This window comes from Seriola dumerili, unplaced genomic scaffold (genome assembly GCF_002260705.1).
Source record: "Seriola dumerili isolate Sdu_G_001 unplaced genomic scaffold, Sdu_1.0 BDQW01000216.1, whole genome shotgun sequence".
In the NCBI taxonomy this organism is placed as follows: Eukaryota; Metazoa; Chordata; class Actinopteri; order Carangiformes; family Carangidae; genus Seriola; species Seriola dumerili.
The window spans coordinates 5,300,041-5,323,383 of record NW_019174471.1 but is presented as its reverse complement, the minus strand read 5'-3'; the positions used below and the strand labels follow the sequence as shown (position 1 = coordinate 5,323,383).

General features: G+C 40.3%; 1 protein-coding gene across 3 annotated transcripts in view; it reads left to right on the top strand.

Moving 5' to 3' along the window:
- vav3 (vav guanine nucleotide exchange factor 3) overlaps positions 1–23,343 on the top strand; it is a 92,712-nt gene that overhangs the window by 22,090 nt on the left and 47,279 nt on the right. For all 3 annotated transcript variants that reach the window (XM_022754039.1, XM_022754040.1, XM_022754041.1), the window contains exons 3-7: positions 17,587–17,645; positions 17,851–17,916; positions 20,647–20,755; positions 21,390–21,491; positions 23,141–23,209. In XM_022754039.1, coding sequence (XP_022609760.1) covers positions 17,587–17,645; positions 17,851–17,916; positions 20,647–20,755; positions 21,390–21,491; positions 23,141–23,209 — 405 coding nt within the window. The remainder of the gene's footprint in view (positions 1–17,586; positions 17,646–17,850; positions 17,917–20,646; positions 20,756–21,389; positions 21,492–23,140; positions 23,210–23,343) is intronic.

Below are 23,343 nucleotides of genomic sequence, written 5' to 3'. Positions count from 1 at the left end.
GACTGACTGCATGATAGCTACTTCCACTGGAATCACACTCACCCTCATATCGACAGGATTTCATCAAGCGTGAATGTACACACACACACACACACACACACACACACACACACACACGCAAAAACTGGCTTGCAGACGATGGCTCTGCCAGAGCGCTCGCTGCCTCTCTGCTTGCCAGCTGTAGAGATGCATGGTGTCTTTGATTGTTTCATGGTGTTGGAGAGAAACTTCTTTGATGATTGCAGACATCTGTTTGATCCCTGTGTGAGCCCGCTGGATGTCTTAGCTGTGGCAATGTCACCTGATGGCGAGGAGGGGGTTCTTTAGGGGTATTTCATCTCCACCCTTAAGCCTCACTGGTCTGCTTGTTACTGTTTACTGACAGCTAACATTCGCTTCACATACTGGCAGCACAAGCTGAATCCAGGAGGTCTCTTTTCAAAGCTTCAAAGGTGATATTTAAAAGTTTAATATTGAGGTTTTGATAACTCTATTCACCAGCTGTCTGTCATTTACACGCAACAGCTACAGTATGAGCTTCCTGCTAGCTACCTGACATGAGCTTTGTATATGTGGAAAGCACAAAAAGACACAATCAAGGCACTGGTTTGATGACAAAAGCATATTTGGCAAAGTGTAAATAGTACAGACACAAACATTCAGAGATGCATATCGAACAGGTAACAGCCCAGAGTTTCTTTTTTGTTCCGGCTTGCAGAATTAATATTAATTATAACAGCTGACTACAATTGCAGGCAGTTTAGCTGGTGAAATTAGCATTTACTGCCATAAACAGCTTATCCAAACTGTGATTTTCAAATAACAATCATTAATCCCCAGTACTTGTTTGAACATATGGGGAAAATTGAGAGCAGTGTAAAGCTGTGTTCACGTCATCAGAGTTACTGCAATTACCAGTTTCACACTTACAAATAGTGTTAACATTAACATCCAAGTTATAATTACCACTGGGAAATCTATATATTAATAACACATTTGACACCTGGAATCTGCAGAAACAAGTGAGAAGCAGTAGCACAAGAGGACTCACAGCTGCCACCCTGAGTTGTCTGATGACTCCTAAGTCATAAACATCATCACCTTTGCTCCTACATGATGTGAACACAGCAACAGGGTGAGTGAAGTGAAAGCATATCTGAACGGACCGTCTGTATGGGCCACAAAGCATATGCTCATACATGAGTGGCATTCATCTCATCTTTTGTTGCTAACAAGAAGCTGATTTCAGACCATGTGGATGTTTTCTCTGTCGTTTCCAGGTCTGAAAAATATGAAACATTTAAGTGAACGGCCCACAGATTCAGGCTAAAGCCCCTGTGTCAAAGCACCTGTTGTTGTGAAGGCAGAGAGAGGACTGAAAGACTGGGAAAATAAATTAAGATGAGAATTGAAGCATTTGGCAGGAATCTCTATGACAAGCCCTACTCTAACAGTTTATTGGAAAGAAACTGAAATTAGAGAAACATTGGCACCAGCTTGGCTTGAGGGAGGGAGAGGCTACCAGTCACCTCCACCATGTGTTTCCTATCGTCATACAAAAGGTGGAACAATTCTCCTGACATCGCTTCTCTGACATTTAAAATGCCACATGGACCTTTTAAATGCGAATGAGGGAATAAGATGTTTTCATATGAGTGTGTGTGCTAGCATGTGGGCGTGCGTGTGTGTGTGTGTGTATGTGTGTGTGTGTGTGTTAGCAGTGACTCCCCTGAGGACTGACTCATCTGAAGTTTCAGTAAGCAGCAGGAAACAGGAAGAGGAAATGGTCACAGCAGAGCCCCTCTGGAGCTTCTGTGTATGAGTGTGTGGATATATTTGAATTTAGTTTCAGGTGTAATGGTGCATTTTCTCCAGTGTGTCTGTAGATACAACTCAGACAGATGTGCTCCACTCCCACTCATGAAGTTCAAATCAAAACTCCCCTGGTGTGTTGTATTTCTAACCGAGGCCTCATGGGGCCATCAAGTCTGGCAAGAGCTGCATTGTGTGTGTGTATGTGTGTGTGTGCAAGTGCGTGTGTGACCAAGACAATTGGACTTCCCCTAAATTTCCTAAGCTTGCCTCTGTGTCGTCCTGTCAGTGACTCTATCAAATGCCTACTTTTCCTGTGACCGGGCTCCGGCCCCTGGAAGTGGAAGTTTGTTTGTGTATGTGCATTCCAACTGGAAAACTTGTTGGGGGGGAAATTTATATGCTCGCTGCTTTTTGCTGTGCTGTTGTGTGTGTGTGTGTGTGTGTGTGTGTGTGTGTAATTACCCCATACCTGTTCAAAGGGAGCCTCCCATTGAGTGTGTAACACACAACCACAGCACGTAGCCTCACTGTATATATACAGTGTATATGTGTAGCCTTACAATATGACTAAATTTAAAGACTTGATGACTTTTGCAAACAGCACAAATATTGGATATATTTTTATGTCTTCCCCTTGCAATTCTTCCTAGTGCATTTTTTTATTATTGTAGATGTATGTAACTCTCATTTGAGTTGCTCTGCAAACACATCACCCTGTTGATTGGCAGTATTCAGTAAACAGTGTGAAGTTGACAGTAATTCCGCTCGCAGGGTCCTCAGTGTGAAGCTTTGAATATCAGGCTGTTGCAGGGTATTGAGGTTACCTGGCCATGAAAACATGCCAGGTATTTATAGGCCACCGCTGAGTCTGGGCCAGCCAGAGAGCATGTGAAGCAAAGCCACTGTGGTCAGGATCAAAGACTACCAAGACAGAAGTGCAGGTCTACAAACCAGCCCTCCTCCCCTCGCTGTCCTACTTTCTGACAGCCTTTTTCTTTAGCTTCACCACTGAACGCTTTGCTACAGGAACTACAGGGGAAAGACACACATCTTACTGTGACTTAAGGATACAGAACAGGTTTAGACTGATGATACTAGAGTGTTTTTAGAAATGTGATCAGCTTAGTGAAGAAACTGTTTGATATAAAAGCAAATATATCAGCTTATTGAAGCTTCAGTTTCAAAAAACTGGCACATTTATAAACTACCACAATATTTGCCCTTAAACTGAACTCTTCAAAAATGATAACAAACTTCACAGACATATTTATAAATATAGGCAGGGGTGGGCAGTAATGGAGTACATTTACTTGAGTAATGTATTTAAGTATATTTTCTAAATATCTGTACTTTACTTGAGTATTATTTCTTGTGGAAACTTCTGACTTTTACTCCACTACACTTAGAAGACAAATATTGTACTTTTGACTCCACTAGATTTAAGTACTCCTTACTTTGAAGCAGCTTTTAGTAAGTGGAATTAATTTGATTTTATTTGTTGTTTGTATGTTTCAGAGTCATTAGGTTTTGTAAATACACCTCAACAATACATCAGTGTGTTGGAAAAATTCAAAAATGTACTTTTGAATACTTCAGTATTTTTAAAAGCAAGTACTCTAGTACTTCAACTCCAATAAAAATTTGACTGAACAACTTTCACTTGTATTGGTGTAATATTTAACCAGGAGTATCTATACTTTGACTCAAGTAATAGAGTTGTGTACTTTGTCAACATCTGACTATAGGTTTGTTGTCAGTGTTTTTGAAATAGCACGGCACTGGGTTGGCACTGGGAGTACAGGATTTGTGTTCATTTGTGGTCTGAATGCTTTTTTAGATGCTTTTCCATCCTGACAAGAAGAAAACATCGGGGCTCCAAAAGGTTCTAAGTATAAGGAAACAAGACTAAATGACTACAGCCATGCTGTGAGGCATATGGTTTGAGCTAAATGCTAACATCATCATGCCACAGCGACAGTGCTAATTTTTAGCAGTTTTAGGCTGAATCCGAATGCACCCCTCCAGACTTGCAGACTTCTGTTATATGTATAGTGACATGTTCACTGTCATCACGTCACGTCTGTGAGGCTGCTGGATCTTGGGGGATGAACTCGGATGAGTGTGCGCTGTGAGAAGGGACTTAAAGATCTCGTGTGTTTCCATGGAGATTAACTGAAATCAATAAATTCAGGTTATTCAACCTGTTCATATTTTACATATTCAATATAAAACCTTACTACATTATTTATTTTACATCATTACGTTCATATCACTATTGATTGCAACCTCTGCAGTCACTCTGGAGTTCTACAGAAATTCCACTTGAAGTCAAAGCCCAGACATTGAGATTCGACCATAATGTTACTTGCTCACCATTTAGTTTAGCCTGGTGCTAGATGAAAAGTCAGAGGGTAAGTTAAAATGTATCCTGCAGGGACCTTGAATATCTGCAGCAAATTTCACAGTAATCCATCAGCTAGATGAAAAGTAAGGTGATCGAAGTCAGTGGGATTTAACCTGGGGAACATGAATGTCTGGACGGAATTTCATGGCAAATTAATCCAATAGATTTTGAGATATTTCAGTTAGGATCAACTGACAGCCGTGATAGAGACATGCTAGCATTGCTACAAATATTCTGTTCCACTAGCTTCAGTTAAAAAATGTTAGCCTCCAAAACATCAGAAAAGTCATTCACAAGTATTGGACTGTAGAAACAGTCCAGTGAAACGTTGCTCTGCAGCTCAGACATAAAGAGTCAAGCTGTAAAACTGATCCTTCTTACACACGACTGTAAGAGGTGCATTTAGATTCAGAACATGAATTGCCCACGGTCAGTATTCTCTTCCAGATGGACAGCCATGCAGGGAGATGAAATAATGTTCAGACTCTGCATGTTCATTTCCTTCTTCTCAGTCCATCATCTCCTTGCCCGAGGCCAGTTTCCTTTGGGCACCTGCTGGCTTCATCTAAAAGGAGAAGAGTGAGGAAGATTTTATTTTCAACAAGTGCGCTCCCTGTCACTGACACATCTTTAAAAACTTTCCTCTAAACCTTTCATGAGCTGCCGGAGGCAGCATCTGTCATCTCACCAACATATATCAGCTAACAGCAACGAATGGGATTTCACAGGGACATTTATGTTCTTCTGATCTAGCTGAGATGTTTTGCTGTAATATAAAGATCCTGCAGAAGCCACGCAGATGACTGTATGTATGTCAACGATGCTTTTTCCAGATGCTCAAGGCTCCAACTATCAGGGGGGTTGGGGTCTTTTCTCTCTATTGCTTCCCAGAGGTGGAGGTGGCGTGGGTGGATGCGCCATCATTCAAAGTGGGGGCGATTCTAAAAGCTAATCTCCATCCTCCACAGTGCGCAGAAAATCTGATCCGAACTCACAATATACCAACTGCTGTGTGTTATATAATATCCAAAAAGAAGCGGTTTTGCTGAAATCACATGGACAGTTGTGGAACAAGTTTGAATTCATGAATTAGATGAAATAATACATGGTGGAGGAAGCTGTGTGATTCATCTTACTCGGAGAGCTGTGGTTTGGGTTCGAGTTTGAAACTGATGGGGATTACAGCAGTACAATATTTATCACTGTTTGGTTCAGTTAATGAGAAATAATCCACAAATGATCACTGTACACTGGATTGTTGACATGGAAATAAGGCTGGGTCAGAGATTATAATTTAGTCTTCATTTTAACTTCAAAACAGACAGTGGAGGTGTTCTCCAGTACAGCTACATGTTGTATAACAAATCAAAATCCTACACTTTACCCACTGGATCGGGATTTTTCTGAACAGCTTAGATCAGTAGCATAAATTACATGTGTTGTAACAACAACAGTATACTGTGGTATACAACAAGTACAGTCAAGATCATTTTCTACGCATGCATGTACCACTATTAATGTACACAAAAACTTCAGTAGTAAAACATTAATAGCAGACAAGAGTGAACAGTGTGTAAATAGTTTCATGGACACACTCATGATGGAACATCGTGAAACGACTTCGAATGTCTCTCTTCAGACACAATCTTTAATGGCAGATAATGTGTGTTATTCATTTCAGCTTGTCTCCTCAGAGAAGTGTTGATCAATACTAATCTCTTCATCTACTCTGATGTGTGATATTGAACCTTATGATGCAGTATTGTTGTCTGGTATGCTCCTCTGAACTTAACATGAGTGTTAATTAGAGGGTAGAGTTAGAATCTGCCCATGGCGACTAAACTATGGTTAAGGTATGATAACTAGAAAACACTTGGTGAGGATTAGTGTAGTGAAGGTTAGGCAACTAAAGACTCAACGGCTTTACCAAAATGAAAGGAAATTGTTGCTATTGTGGCAAATGTGAACGTTGATTGTGAGTCTGACAGAAAAGCAAACTCTGCATGAAAATCAGCGCACACCCTGCCGGTACAGTCATCTTACACTTCCATCTACTGTTCACTCCTACTGAAGTGTGAACAACGGACAAATTCAGACACATTTCCTCTTTCAGTTTGATCTCCAGCAGCTCCAGCCTTGAATCCCACAGGTCAGAGTTTAGCCTAGTTCTCTGTCGGCCATTAGAAACACTTTGAAAATGGAGAAGTTAACATTCCAGCTTTTTAGGACATTATCACATTACCAGCCTGTAACATCTGTAACATCATTTTCATTCACTGCAGTTACATTTTGTTGAACAGAAACATAATGTGACTGCACCTTCACTTGATGCCTCACTTCACATACAGGGCACTGTATGACAGCGCAGGGACCTAAATTGTCAAGTGTGGACTGGCCCAATATCGATGTAATTCCTAGACTGGGCTGCAGGATTAGTTGGGATAAATTGTGCATGAACATCTGGTTGAAGAAGTCATATAGAGATAAGGTTTTCACCGCTGTTCCGACAGTCAGTTTCCATGTCCATGCAGCCAAACAGTCACCTTAAAGGTTTTTTTTTTAATATAAAGCAGGTCAGGACTTCTTTACGTTTGTGATGTCACAACAAAACTGCTTGCCAGCCATGCCCCAAGCCCAGCCCACTCGGACCCACTATGCAACCTTGCAGGATTTGGTTTCTCTGAGTTTTTACCTGAAATCTGCTTTATTTTTATTTGATCAACCAGAAATTACTTATTATTACTAGAGCTCCAGAGAGAAGCTTGAGATAAGAGATGTAAGACTACATTGAGATGGATTCTGGTACTTAAAACCACAAATATATCTTCCTATGGATCAACACTTCAAATAAAACACTGGAATAGTGTTAAATATGGAACCAAAGTCTCAGGATATTTGTGTTGCCTTTTACTGCAATACAAACAGCAGCTATAAAAACATGTTTTTGTTTGTGGTTACTCTAAGCTGTTGTAATGGAAACATAATGCTTCTAAAGTGCCATGTTTTACTCTTGAGAACTACGATAACAAGATTACACACAGCCACATGATTAATGTGCAGGATCTGCACAGTGAGACTGAAACAGTGTGTATTTAATTGTTCATGATTATAATGGCAACTCCTGAGGGTAATCTAGATGAAGCTAACCCACTTACACCACATATATATATATATATATATATATATGACAAGCTGGCTATTTGTGGCTAAAGCTACGGATCCAGAAGTGGGAAATACATTTGTTGCATTATAGCAGGACAGTGGTTGGATTGGCCATGTCTGAGTAGAATGCTTGTTTGCTGCTGTTTCAGAGTTTTGGATTTCGTCACTTGGTTTTGATGTGCCATGTCCTGTATATCAACAGCATTTCCCACACTTACCATTACTTACATCAGAATTTTAACGCAGCGAAAGAGGATCAACATCAATGAGTGGACCCTCTTTTTTGCTGCAGCTCTTATTCATCTACTGATGAGTAGCTTTTGACATATGAATCCTGCATAGAGCATCTGTAATACACTAAACCAGATAATAAAAATAGACCAATAAAAGCTAATCAAGATGACTTCAAATTTAAAACCACATACTAGACTGACAGCCAGGACTTATTTTATTTTCCAGACTTTTAATATCTGGAGCCAGTGATACAGATGTCATTCTGTTTACCTTTTTTCTATGGAGATCTGGATTTATGGCACCGTCTCTGTGAGTGTTTGCCGGTTATGGCGCTGGTCAACGCTATAATCCAGAAGGCGATAAAATGGTTGACATGTAAACTAACGTGATGAATAGTGGTGCGAGGTGCAACAAGATGGATAGTACTGCTTCAGCCTCTGTTTACCTATAGCCGGTGTGGTTGTAAATCAAGCACAGCATAACCAAAGATGTTCTCTGTGTCTTATGTTGGCCAGAAATCCACTACATTGGGGCTGCGGGATACCATAATTGATGAGGCAATTTGCTACTTGAAAGAGTTTTATCTAAATGTACTAGAGAATATTGTTTCTCACAGAAAGTGATGGAAACCTTTCTGTTTTTCATATATTTTATGTGAAAACCAGTGCAACATTAATTCCCTCAATGAGGTGCACTCTCCCTCCTGAATGCTTGTCAGGCTTGGCTCTGGAGCACTTTGGACCTGCTGGCTTTTCTATCCTTCCAACCAGTTAATTACATTCACCCGGTGTCCCTGGTGTAAATCAGATCCTGATTAGATGACTGCAGTAAGAACTAAAGAAGAACTAAATTCAAACTGCTTCACTGTCAGAAAGAAGAAACACAATAATTCATCCTTGAAATATTTTACAGAATGTTTTTCCAGTTAGAGGTATTTATATTTTAGAGAATTAATGTTAAGGCTGTGGATATTTACCTTTGTTGACAGTAGTAACGCCACTTCATAGTTTCAGCACTTGCAGTCAGTCCCCTCTTGTGAATCTTAGGGTCCCACAGGGTGGGACAGGGTCGGCTAAAACTGAAGCGTAGGGGTCCATGACTGACACAGCGGCATCAAAGACTCTGGAGGAAAAAAAATCCAGAGGAATGTCCATATGGATTTTCACTGACCGCCTCAGGACATCGTTTACAACGCAGACAGCCCACTCAAACTTGCTCTTACACTTGGTTATGGTTTTGGCAAGTCTTTCAAGTCTTGGCTCCCCTCATGAGACCACGAGGAGCTGAAATCTCAATACCCTGGTAACTTCACTTCAGCAGTAGACTCTTAAAAGCAGAGTTTATATTTTGGAGTGAAAGACCCCTTGGGGAGACTAGTTTTCCCCATTTGCTTCATTTCATCCTCAGTTAACTGCAGGATAGTGTTTCGGTGGCGAGGGAATGAGATCGTCATGTCAACATGATGAAACAATGGAGATTGTGTTGTAGATTGGTTCAGGAGTGGGTGGAGAGTGGAGGTTATGTCTTTAGCATAGCTGCTACAATGGATTCAATGATAATAACAGCAGTAAACACAATAGCTCTGGGATGCTTCATGCTATCTCTGTGTGGAGGATCCTCCTCAGTTATCAGCAGCTGAATTTAAGAAAGGTCCACCATTAAAAACAAATCAGTCTGTGACTATTATAAAATGCTGAGGTTCTTACAAGCCACATGCACAGATGTGTTCTGTTTAAAGTTGCAAACAGCTGCTTTTCTGTATGTGAACAACATGGTTCACTACAATGTGAATACAAATTTAATGAAAACAGTCAGTAATGCAAAGATTTGGGTGAAAATTGGATTATACAAATGCGGAACAATCACCATTTCACCATCCATACTGCAGTTTGGCATAATTACTTGGAGAGACTGATCTGCAACATAATCAGCAGCTAATTTTCTTCCAGTGTTTCTCCCCAGTTTCTTTTGTACTCTCCTGAAAAAATATTGGAAACTGTCCCTGCAGTATGAGAACTCTGTCCACTGTAAACTGCTGGGTGACGTTTTTGAAGAAAAAAAGTCAAGTTGAAAGTCATCTTAAATCGGTCTATTAAAGGTTCACTTCTCCAATTTTATCAGGATCAAATTACATGTCACAAAGAGTACTCTTCAGAACTGTATGATGTCTTCTTTGGCTTCTCTGACTTCTATCTCTAACATTTGTTTTCATGATTATTTCGTCTACTGATCATTTTCTAGATCAACTGATTCACTGTTTGGTTTATAAAATGTCAGTCACAATTCCCTGAAACCCAAGTGATCATTAAATCAACACTCCCAAACCCAAATATATTCAGTTCATTCTCACAAAAGACAAAAAAAGACACAAATCTTCATAGTTAAGAAACTTGAATGAGACTACTATCAACTAACAAATTAATCGACTTATTATTTTAGCTCTACTTCTTAAAAATGTGTTATTTAATTACACCAATAAATACCCTTTATGATATACCCATTGTGTGATAATGGGTAAAAGTGAAGAAGAAATTTGTTTTTGTTACTTGTATTCATGCACAAATCCATGTGAAAGCCACAGTGGTAAACACTTACTTTACTGTGTGTATGTCACTTACTGTACATTTATGAGGCTTCTCGTGTGTGTACAGCAGAGACATGTGAATGTGTGTGTTGGTATGACTGACAGTGTACTGCTGGTCAGTTGTGAGCAGCCTGCTGATTCAGACAGTGTGAAATTCAGCTGGAGTTACCTCACCTGTCAGCAAAGTGAGGATCTGGCAGATCAGATGCGTTTGTGCATCAAGGCCCCGAGCTGCGTGGGAGCATCAGTATGCTTGTTGAGTGTTTGTGTGTGTGTGTGTGTATTTCTGTCAGCGTGTTAAAACCGTACAAATGTGTGATCACTGGGATGATCTGCTCGCCTATTAATGTGAACATGAAACAGGATTTCGAGGATCTGCTTTGATTACTGGGGAGGGTGGTAATGCATGTGTGGGTGTGTGGGTGTGTGTGTGTGAGTATGTGTGTCCTGAGGGGCTGTAGTCTGTGCAGGTTGATGTGATTCACAAGGACAGCCAGGATGACCTTGCTTTTGACCTTACACTGTTGAGATGGAGCTATTTGAAGGGAGAGAGGATTGTGCACAGACTCACAGCTCATTCTGTGGTTAACTTTCCCTCTGGAGCACGTGAACTGAACTGAGATGAACTTCAGTCCAAGAGATGGAGTAAGTGTGTGACATGGTTAGAGGAGGACTAGGAGTATCCTCAGTTTCTAGTTGGATACATTTTGTTTCAGCATTTGTGCATGAACATGACAACATTTAAAACACCAGGAATCTCAGCAGCTGTTGAGTCATTTCTGTTGACTGCCAAAGCTTTTAAACCTTACAAAATGTAATTTGTTCATTTTGTCCAGAAAAAGTCTGTCTTATCACTCAGTTATCAGCAGGTAGTTTGGGATATATTTCAGTCTTATTACTGTAATAGGCAGTTTCATCCATGAGCAAAAAAACCCAGAAGAACCCAAAGCTGCCTCTTCAAATGAAAATGTTTCTGGTTTTACTAATAGAGGTCGACAAGCGGTCAAACAGATGCCACATTAATAGCAGAATTAATCAGTCATTGTTGCTTGTGGAGCAAAGTTTCAGATCAATATCAATATATTCAAATTGATATCTCCAGGTATAGGCAAAGAGGGTTAGGACTTTCTCTTTACTATGCATTTTATTTATTTTTTAAGAGTTAATAACATTCCTGAAGTTGTACGATTTCAGACTGTTTTGTCTTCTCTCCATAATCATCTATTATGTGTTTCAGCCACTCATAATACGGCTCCATTTACATTTGGTGTTACCATGTGATCTGTACCAGGGCTTTAACCTGGTGGGACAGACCACCTTCAGATGTAGTCTGGATGATCAGATTGCTTTCTGTTGATAGTGCTCTGCATTTACATCACCATGACTCCCTGTATGGATTATTTTTTGTTGTGTTCTGTTCTGTTTTTGTTGTCTGACAACATAACAAGCCTAAAATAATAATTTGACTGCACCACATAAATACTCCCCGTTAAGCTGCTGCACTGAGATGTCACTCAAATCACTATTTTATGATCATGAAGTTGTCTGTCAAAAGAAACATAAACACATAGGCGACAGAGTTCAATTTTTCCCGTCCACACTAAGACACTTTGCCTGGATGAGTGTTTTCAGATTTAGCTATGGTAGGGTGGACGTGTTCTCAGTTAAACAGTGTCTTGTAGGAAATTGTCTCTGCTGTCTTCACCATATGCATGAGTGTAGAAATAATGCATGTAAAGCAGTGTTTGATGAGGAGAGTGCTGGACTAAATGATGCAGGCAATAAAGACTGAGGAGAAATGGCAAACGTGTGCTGCATTCCAATCAGCTGTACGTCTCTATATCCAAACACACTAATTATGTATTATGGGCGTTAATGAGCCATGGCACTGATTGCCAAACATTAGCTAGTCACTCTCTGAGAGCCAATCAGGCTTTTACTGGCTCTTCTTGATGTGGACTGAATTTAACACACCGGCTTCATCTGTCAAATAGACACACACAAGTGTGCTCACATTCATGTGTGTATGCATATATGCAGAAGGAACAATAATCAATCTCATGTGCAGCAACAGATGCACAGGAAACACAGGAAACAAGCTAATATCAATTAGCACACACTCTCTGTCAAACACTGACACACACACACACACACACACACACACACACACACACACACACACACACTCTCTCTATTGTGTATTTTTATGTAAATGTGTGTTTTGCAGAGGAGGCTGTTCGATATTCACATGTCCTTTTGTTCCAAACTGTTTCAACAGCAGAATGTTTGATGGGAAAAGTGTGTGAGAGAAGAGCCTTTTGCTTTTCTGCCTGAAATACAAACATGATTCCAGTGACTCGCGTTTCTGCTTTTCATAAATGTTTTATTAAGTGTTGCCTGTAAAAATGAGCAGCAGAAGCATTAAAAGGTTTGTGGAAAAACAACTTGTGGATTGATATAATATATTTGAAATAAAAAAAAACACATTTGCTGGCAAAAACAAGTAGGACTGAACTGAATTAATCGAAATATTACGGTAATACTTGTCACAACATACCATAAATGAAGCATTATGGTGCTACAGAGATTCCTCCATCATACAAATCGTATTGTCCAGACATAAAGGAACATGATTGTTAGGTACAAGCCCCAACAAAAATCACCATCACCAAGATCATCATCATTTTAAGATTTTTTTCAGTGAAAATAAAATGTGAAAATAACCAATACAGCTGAAATCATGACTAATATCATAATATCTGGCAAAATAATTTCAATTTTGCACAAGCCTTACAACAAGGCTTTATAATTTTCTGTAGGTGTTTTCAGGCTCCCATCAAACCACAGCAAAAACCAAATTACAACTTTTAGTTTCTTGGAACAAAGTTAAACAGAATGGAACGTTTTGAATTTTACACCCTCAAACTCATCCTCTTAGAGACAGTCTCTGGTCTATGTGCAGAAAACAAACTAAAGCAGTAAACATAAACTGTTCCAAGTACAGCATGCAAGGTGTAAAGACTCTCCAACACTGTAAGTACTGCAATTTTTGAAATAACAGTTCTAAAGCAGTCGAGCAGCAGAATCCTCTGAAGTAACAGTGAAGGCTGCAGATGATGGTAGCACTGTCTGAAGGTCCTTTCACAGCTGCGTGTTTGGTGTGGTCGGATCAACCCCTCGAGGGTTTTCCTCCTGGTTTATCTCACATGTGGTGGTGAGAAAACCTCGAAGGCAGCGTTCGCCAAACAGCTGATCCCTGGTCAGTCTCATGTCATCTCTTCATATGAAATCTGGAGGAGTGTGTTTTCAAAGTGTCTGGGGAGTGATGCAATGATCAGATATGTGACCTGCCTGATTTTTTTTATTTTTCCATAAACCTACATCTCTATAGAAGACCATGTTTTATTTATTTTTATTTTTTGTTGAGAAAAGCAGCAATTAGCAGCGTTGTAGCTATAAATGACAGCATTTAATGCATTTCATTTCAGATTCACAACCCCCCCTCTAACTAGATTATAAAGTCATTTTTAGGCTGCAGTTAAGTTTTTCCAGTGAACCACAGCAGTTATGCATCAATGTCAGCACTGATTTTGGAATCAGTCAGTGGGTAGATGACCTCAATTACAATTTTGTAAACAGGAATGAAGTGCTCCTTCTCTTGGTTTGGAAGGCAGAGTCTTTAAACACAAAAAATGTATGTGTTCCGCTGGATTACCTAACTGATCTCTATTTTTAGCTGATAATCAGTGATCAGTGATTTGGAGAAAAAAGAGAGAAAAGAAAATGAGCCAGAGAAAGGAGGAGTAAAAGCAGAGTGCAGAAAACTGGGACAGCACGCTGGGTTGTGTGTGAAACCAGTGAAACCGTTGCCACGTTACAAATCTAAAATGCACCAGCCATTTTCCGGCCTCTGCCATAAGAAATGGTGAAGGATAAATACCGAGGAGGTAATCAGTGGGTTTGCATGTTGATAGCAGAACCATTCTCTTCTTGAAGCTTAAATTGTGTCATCTCTGCATCTTTACCTGTTGTTCACGGTCCAATAATGGCGAGCACCTGATTTTATGTCTGTTATCTATGATTTTAGCGAAGCGTTTCAGCATCCTGCAATATAATTACTACGTCAAAGGTGTTTCCAAGTATGAAATTATGATGATGAAAATCTAAATAGCTGAATTTTTTTCCCTTGACCTTCTCTCAGTATACAAATAGGTACCTGAAAGCAGACACATTGCTCCTGACATTAACCAGAACACACACAATCACAGCACACACACACACTGTGTCTCCCTTTCATCTGGGCAGACACATCCCTCATCCTGCTTTAATTGCTCTGGTGTGAATCATTAGATGCAGCGCTGCAGCCGTGGTCAGACAGGTTTATTAGCCTCCATCACAGACCAGGTTCAGTCCTCCAGCATCACCACTTATCTTCGACATGGCTGCTGAGCCTTTGACCTCAGCTTTCTGTCACTGGACCCCACTGGACACCAGATCTGTGGATTCTTAGATGTTGCAACTGGGCTCTTTTTGCTATTTCAGCCTCGGTCTGTGATTTTGGCTGATGACACAGTTGCTCACTGCAGCTTTGAAGAACAGATACTGTACCAGTCTTGCTCTGGAGTCCTTGTGACAGCTGAATCATGATGTATTTTTAAAGTCTTGCATAACACAGCTCTAAGAACAGTAGTAATCATCGATATTTTTGTTTTGCTGAAGTTTTCCAGCTAAAATTAAGTGTACTGCCTCTTGGAATTTCAACCTCTCATTTCCTTTGTGCACATTTTCTTGACATTTCTATTATTAGGGGTGCGGCCGGTGATGGATGTAATACATCTGAGTCTTCTTGGCTGTGTGCAGATGGTCAGTTTTGTTGTGGATGTGTGTGACTAATGTATTCACTGAAGCCAAAAAGCACAACACAAAACGACTCGTCCCCAAAAACGCCTGCCAGCTACGACTGGAAAACCTCCAAATCTCTGTTCAGCACGCAGCGAATCCTCAGCTTTTGGACATGTTGTACCTGCCAACTGGCCTCCGGATGTCGTGCCCTTCATTCATTAGTGGAGAGAGTGCACCATCAACTCTGTCTAACAACTGTGTCAGGATTAATAATTGGAGGGAGGATGGTTCTGTGTGAAATATCTGAGAATACACCCAGTAAAAAGATGAGTCACTTTCAGTGCATCCATCTGTGTCTGTGTTTGGACTGCAGCACTGACAACGACAGGCTTTGAACAGCACATGCTGTATATGTTGAGGTAACAGTTAATGTAAGGTTGACATGTTGTAAAAGCATTTTTTAGTTGTCTAATCCCTGAATGAATGTGGTGCAAAAAGATCACAAATAGTCCCCACAGTTATGCTAAAAAAAACTGCCAGAAGTCTGAATCTGTGTTTCCCTCTTCCTCGCTGCTTGCTGAAGGGCACGCTGACAGCACAGGTGGTTGAACCTCCAGGCGCCGGCTTCAGGACCTGAACTTGTGCTCGGCTGAGTGTTTGACAGCTCTGAATAAACTCTATAGGTGCTAGTTTTACTTCTTGTTTCTAATGTATCATGGAAAAAAAAAAGTTTCCATTATGTGCAGCAACTCATGGAACTCCTTTAGGGGACACTCATTCTGAAGAAACTAAAGGTTTTGTTTGAGAATTGAAAGATGAGTGTAGAATTCAGTCTCTCAGTGTCCAGCCACAATAATCCAGATAAGAGAAGATCCCAGTGAATCAAAATGTTGCTCATATAAGTCGCCTCCAAAACTCAAAGCAATAAGCTTAAGAAGCAGCAGAGAGTTTGACATATTTTTTTTTTCAAAAATGAAACAAAAAACAAACAAACATTCAATTTGTGTTTTATTCACGGTCGATAATCAAGCTAAGTGGAATTATTTATTAGCTCTCATTAAGTATTTGATATCTGGGCACTTGAGGGTATAGGATAGAGTTGTCGTGTTATGAAGTGAAGCACAATAACAAATTTTATCATTATTTTTTATTTCCTATACTGATTGAAATGTGTAGGTCTGAAGCTCCAGCGCTGCTGAGCTGCTCACCACTAATATTTCTCTGTGATGATTTAGTTTGATGCTTTGATTTGTGTTTCCTGGTGTCAGTAATGCGACGCCGCCTCTGATGTGTCTGATCTCTGCAATTTAAAAAAGCCTCGCCAAAGTCAGACTTTGACACACGTGAAAATTCATTGTCCTTCATCTTCTGTTTGATGGATGTTATGTGGGTTGATTGATTACACATCGTGCTATTGATCGATACTTGTCTGCTTATCAGTAGAGACCCCTTTAATACTGATGCGAAAAACAGTTTAAGTCCATCAGTCTTCAGCATTGTACACTGGGCAAACATGAATTTGACATCAGTGACACTGTGCATCACGTTATTAGTCCCAGTGGTGTACTGTGGAGTTTAGAGTTGAAAGGATGTCAGCAGAAACAACCATGTCTCTGCTTTGCATGTCCTTTGTGTGCTACTGTTTATTCTATTTACTGGTGGGGGAAGGTAAATGCCAGTTGTGTGACCAGTATTGATCTGTGAGAGCTCACACTCCGGGGCAGACGTTATCTATGTTAAATCAGTGTTTGTGTGAATGTGAGAGTGCAGGCATGTTGTCCCCCGCATGTCCGTGTGCGATGTCAGTGATTACAGTACACGACCCACAAAAAGAGGTTCATGTGCTGTTTGCCAGGTTTCAAAACGTGAATGATCAGAGCTCCCTGCTGAGCTTTGACTCAGGTAATAAAGCCGTCTTGAGCAGGTGAGTTCAGCTGTGATTAGTCAAGCAGGTCACACGCACTCTTGCAGAGTCAAGGGCACTGGCAGGACTGAGCACAGCAGCGTGAAATTACTTGTCATACTAATAGCAATCATGTCAGCCCACGAGGGCACGCGGTTTACTCCACAGCACGATCGATGACGGTTCAGGTCATGTGTCTCTGGCCTGCTGTTACCGTACTGCTAACTGTTGACTGTGTCAGATGAGGGAGTTCTTATACAGCAACAACACAGTTCCCCTCTCATTCAACACCTCTCTCATTGTTTCCTTTTACTTGTTTATGGATGTTAAATCATAGCGAATGGATACTGATATTATTATATATTATTTATTATATTTTATGATATATTTTGGCTTTTGCATCTTGGTTATCTCTGGAATGTAACATTGCGTGACTGTTATTACACACATACAGTTACAGTGTGTGTCAGTAAGTGTTGGAGTGTTTGATAATGCTGCCCTCATGTGACTCCACTTGGAAATGCCACATACTGTACTTACAAACTGATATCAGTCACAAGTCTCCTCAGCTTTTCAGGCTGTGTATGTTGTGATAATGTCAAATATATTGATAAATAAAAACTATCCTTCTTTCCATTGCAGGTTATGGACACACTCTCTAAACTTTCCCACACAGTGATTGCACAACAGACTGGAATCAGGTGTGTTTCATGAAGTAACATAATACAATGTAATCTTTTAAGACAGATGAAAAAATGTTGTATTATTATCTTTGTATAAACAATGAAATGTGACACATTATGTTGCAGTATTAGCACAATAACACAATACAACATGTATCTTATGGCAGGTTATAGGTTATAACACAAGGTCTAACACAAAATGCTTTCTGTTTTCCCTTTAAAGGCCTTTTCCAACAGAGGAAAGTGTTGAAGATGATGATATCTACAACCACCTGGAGGATCTCATAGAGTATGTCTCCTCTCCTCTCCTCTCCTCTACTCTACTCTACTCTACTCCCCTCTTACAGGGTTTTCATAAAGAATTTCATTTTTAAAAAGTTATTTGTTAATTTCGTTACCCTGCCACTTAAAAATCTACAGGCTTTTGTGGGCACAAGCAACATTTGTTCCTTGGATCTTGACTGAAAGACAGCCACCCCCTCCAAGGCTCCCAGCATGCACTCGTCCCCCTCTTTTCTTAGTCACCTACAAGTTTGTGTGGGCTTGTGGCTTGATCATGTTTTCACACCCTATTCCCTGTACACTGATGAAAGTGTTGCTGATTTAAACCCTGTTTGAACTTGAGTAACCTGTCTTGGGGCATCAGATTAACCTGATTTAACCTTTGTTGGGTGCTTAACCTTGGTGCCTTTCGCTTAACATATGATGACAACCAACCAGCTTATGAGTGATATTTTTATTTTATCAAAACAACAAATAATCCACTTAATTTACTTTAAAAAGTGACGAGGAGCTAAATCATAACATTACATAATCCTCCCACACTGCAAAAAGGACTCTTGATACGATGCCATGCTTTTCATCTATGAAAAACTGAATCTGAATCTGCCAATAATCTAATATCTATTCATAGCATTTGCTCACCAAAACATGACAGACGTTCAGGTTAACTTCTTCCTCCTGTCAGCCAGCATTGCTGCCTTGTGATTAATAAGGCTTATATTTGTATATTGCAGCCTACACTGAGTCAAAAGTCACTTCTTGGATTTAAGAACAGTGTTACTGTAGGCTGTGTTGTGATGTAAGTCAGCAGAGAGAGATAATCTTCCAGTTCAAATAGGTTTTGGAGGCCTTGCTTTGACATGGTGCTCTGGTCTATGTTTAGTGCTGCCAGCTCCTAGAGTGGGAAGCAGCTCAGGAGTCAGCAGTGACAGAGGAAACCAGCAGCCTGACAGCAGCCAGCTGCCGATGGAAGTGGCAGCTTGGATCACACTGAACAGAGCTGTCTTCAGCTCTCAGCTCCCATCTGCTCAGTGATGGCTAAATGGACAGAACATGTACAGAAACACACCTATCCACCCAGGAGAAGAGCTTCTCTCCCATTTATCAGTGTAATTTATCCATGTCCATTTTGAGCCGACTGTCTCAACTCTAACTAACACTAAAAATCATGACATGAAATTAGCGTTTTCAGGCTCATCATGTGTTTAACAGAGCAAAGATGATGAATCAGATGAAGAGCAAATTCTTCAGATGACCTGACATGCCTCTCTTCAGTCTGTCATCAGCTTAAAACTTCTTCTCGATGTCCTGAGAAAATCAAATCAGTGGGTACATGCATTGTGGCAGCTTGATGCTCCATAGAAGCCTGTGAAATTTTGTTAAATGTGGAAATTTTATTTAATGTCATTTCCTACTGCATATTAACAGACCAGTGAGCATAAGAGAAAGTTGGAAAGCCATGTAACCATGTAAGATTTGTCTCTGTTATTCACTATAAACAAACAATCAAATCAAATGATCTATCAGTCAAATGAGACCTGACAGGACTCATGTTTTATTCACAGAACTAAAGTGAATCAGTGAATCTGTTGCAACAGAGGAGCAGCAGAATGAAGCTTAAAGGCACATAAATACATATAAAATGATAACCCCAGTGTTAAAACAGAAAACAGGCTTAGAATCTGCTTTCACTCTCAAAATGACTCACCTCTGACACCGACTGAAGGTTTATGTGCATCTGTGATGTTTCACATGCTGGCCTCAGGTCACACCTCCCTCCTGTTCCGCGTTGTGAGATCATGAGGTGGGAGACGAAGGAAAAAAGAATAATATAGACAAAAACCACACTCTTTTGGAAATGTAAACAAACAAAACCGGCTGCTAGGCTGTAACTACTCCAACCCTCACAATAACAGCTGTGTGGTTTCATATTTGATGGCTGGGGTTGGTAAGTCACCGCAAATCGTACATCTTTGCCGCAAATCGTACATTCTCCATATGTAAAAAGTGCAGTTTCCCATACTGCATGAATATATCGTTTAAAGATACTAACCAATGAGTTGAAGTTTTCTTCTGATTGTCTCTCAGTGGAGCAAATATTTTACCAGGAACATTTGGATCCTTTTACAGTCAGCAGTATTTTCTTACCAACCTCATATCGTCAGCCTTTTGTTATTTATACTGGACATGGTTCAGAGGCATCCTTTCAGACTTGTGTGTGTCGGGGTCCGTATGCAGGAGTTTTGTCCTGCCTGCACAGTCAGTGGTCAACCCTCACCCTCACCTCACCCTCCACTCCTCACCCTAATAAACCCAAGCACCGCACAAAACTTGGTCCTTCACGTATTCTGTGTTCCTTTGGGGTACAGTTGGTTCTATGGTACGCACACACACACACACACACACACACTGACATGTCATGTTAGCAGAGTTGCTAAGGTACAGTAATTGGCTCAGATGTGAGCAGTCAGAACAAGGCCTGTGGCGTTACACATAAAAGTCTTTGCTTGTGTGTGTGTTCCTGAGCCACTTTCACAGCTATGGATTAAATGTTGTCCCTGACTAACACGATTTGTAGCATAGTATTAAAATCTATGTCAGTCAAACCAGAGGTTTGTGTGTTTTTGTGTGAAGCTTTCGTGTGGTTGTCCTGAAGAGACTCACTGTAAAACTCGTGATCAAACAGTGGCGTGGGGCCATGTAATGTCACTAACGTGTTCTGTCATGTGTGCTGCAGTGAGAACGAGGTGGAGGATGAGGAGGATCTGTACGACTGCGTGTATGATGATGGAGATGGTGGGGAGATCTATGAGGACCTGATGAAGACTGAAGCCATCCCCCCTCCGGTTAGTCCTCCTCTCTGCTCCTTGATACAGGTGTCAACAGTTTGATACCTGAGTTAAAGAAAGTTCAACATTTGGGGAAATTTGCATATTTGCTTTTTTGCAAATCAAGCTTAAATCAAATATATCAAGCATTTTTCTAAAATGTCAAATTCAAAGTATCTGTGACTTTGAAATGCTGATTAAGTCTCTCTCTCTCTCTCTCTCTCTCTCTCTCTCTATATATATATATATATATACTGTATGTTTTTAATAAACTGTTCTACAATATTTCTTCTCCCTTAATTGCACATAAAATAAAAACAGTTTACAAGAACATATTATCTTGCTCATATTGAAACCTGCAGATGCTCTGAATTTTCTAACTTAGTAATTCCAGAAGGTAATTGTGTTTTTACGCACATTATATCTGCTTTGTTTCATAAAACGTGATGGTACCTCACAGCTGGTAGACAATCCAACCAGAGTGTGTGAATCTCTGACTTTTTTCAAAGGGTTGTACTGACAACATCTGGTTAACGACTCTACAGTTTGTCAGCCCACAGCGCTGACACATAGTAACAGGAGTGTGTGTGTGTGTGTTTTGTGTGTGTGTGTGTGTGTGTTTGTGTGTGTGTGTGTGTGTGTGTGTGTGTAGGCGTTTCACAAGCAGGCGGAGATCGACATCAGGAGCTGCTGTTTAACAGAGATCAAGCAGACAGAGGAGAAATACACTGAGACCCTGGAGTCTATAGAAAAGGTACTGACTGACCTGTGGGACATTTCCTTGTGTGGATGAACCAACAGATGAATCTAATCTTATTTTCATTTATTTCAGTAGATGATTTTTTGTCCTGTTATCAACTGATGTCACATGGGAACACGTGAAAGTGCCGTATGCTGTAATAACAGCACCTGTATTTATCAAACACGTAAATACTAAAACAGGTGCTGAGCTATAAGACACATTCATCACCTGACTACATCTGCCATGTTGTTCGTTCTTTAAATTCATTACAGTTCATTCAGTGAGATGTTACTGTGCAAGGAAATTACACAACAAATGACGATGATGATGAAGATGAAGATGATTATTATTATTATTATTATTATTATTATTATTATTAACAGACAGCATGGGCGCGTTCTGGTCTGTTTCTGTCAGATCCGTTCATTTCAATGAGAAAAGTCAGAAAAACAGTTATTTGTGTAGCAGAAGAATAGTATATTTTTCATATTTTTTTCATATTCATTTTTTCCTGTCACACTAATTATCTCACAACCCTTCAGATTAATTTTAAAGCCCCATAAATTAGTCCCCACCCCTGCTGAATTTGTTTGATCAAGTGGGTCCTCAGCACATATATCTGCAGTGTGAGTGTGGTGTGTTTAGAAGCAGGAATTTTTTTTTAAATGACTACAGTACTAATATCATTACAAAAACTACTCTGAATGAAGTTAGGAACATGATGTGTTTTTTCAGCTAATGACAATTAATTGTGTGCCAACAAACAGAGCTGGTTGAAATGACAATCAGCAATGTTACTCATCGCAATAATAACTGTGCAGCTAATTTCAGTGTTAGGAAAAATACAAATTACTTAGTCAAAATGTTATTTCCCCTCCATATCTGACAGAGACTAAATTATTCTTAATTCTCCGAGCTGACGAGAGCCAACAGTCAACTGCAGTTGATCAGAAAGGAAAGAAAAGTTTGATTTCATGCAGTAAAATGATGACAACAGTGGCCTCCTGATCACCTGCAGTATGAGAAGCTGTAATCACCAGCTTTTGGGTGTAATGGGAAAAATAATGAGTAGTGTTACAAATCTGGGCTCTCACAGAGAAATGAGGGGAGGGATGAATTTTTATTTTTGGAATTAGTGTTAGGTGATGAGTGATCTCTGCACTGCTTAGAACAAACTGCACCAAAAGACCAAAACTCTGAGGAAAGCCCCTTTATCGTGGATGTTTTCCACCTTATCCTGCACTTTTACAGGACTGTGGGAGGCTCGCCGGCTCTTGCCCCCCCCAGCCACAGCTACTTGTCTTCGCCCTCTTGTGTATGCTCACGTCTGGAAAAAGACCTTGCCTGATTTCCCAGCGGAGTGTCTCAGTAGATGACTTTCGATATGAAGTGGATGGTGGAATTTAGTTTGTGCTCGCCCGATCCTCTGAGATGTAGAGGTGACTATGCGGCAGCAGGTTTCTGAGAGGAAATCATTAAATTGCAAACTCTGAAAATGAGATTATTGTCGTGACCCAGACAGTCCTCCTTGTTTTTGCTGACTGCAGCTCTTTGCAACTAGGCCCCTATAATATAACGGCCTCTCGCAAAATGACTTTCCCACTCTCACTCCAGAGGGACGAGCCTCATTCTTTTGCATTCTCTCTTTCTTTCCTCTGCAGCACTTTATGACGCCCCTCACCACGTTTTTCTCCACGGTTGAAATGGAGGAGGTGTTTGTGAATATCCCGGTAAGTCACTGTCTCATGCTGGAGTAGTAATAATCCAACTTGCTGGTCAACTGGGGGTCACTGTTTGTTTACTGGCTGTGAAAAAAAAAATCTATTTTTAATACACAAACTGAAACACAGCTGTTCATACATCT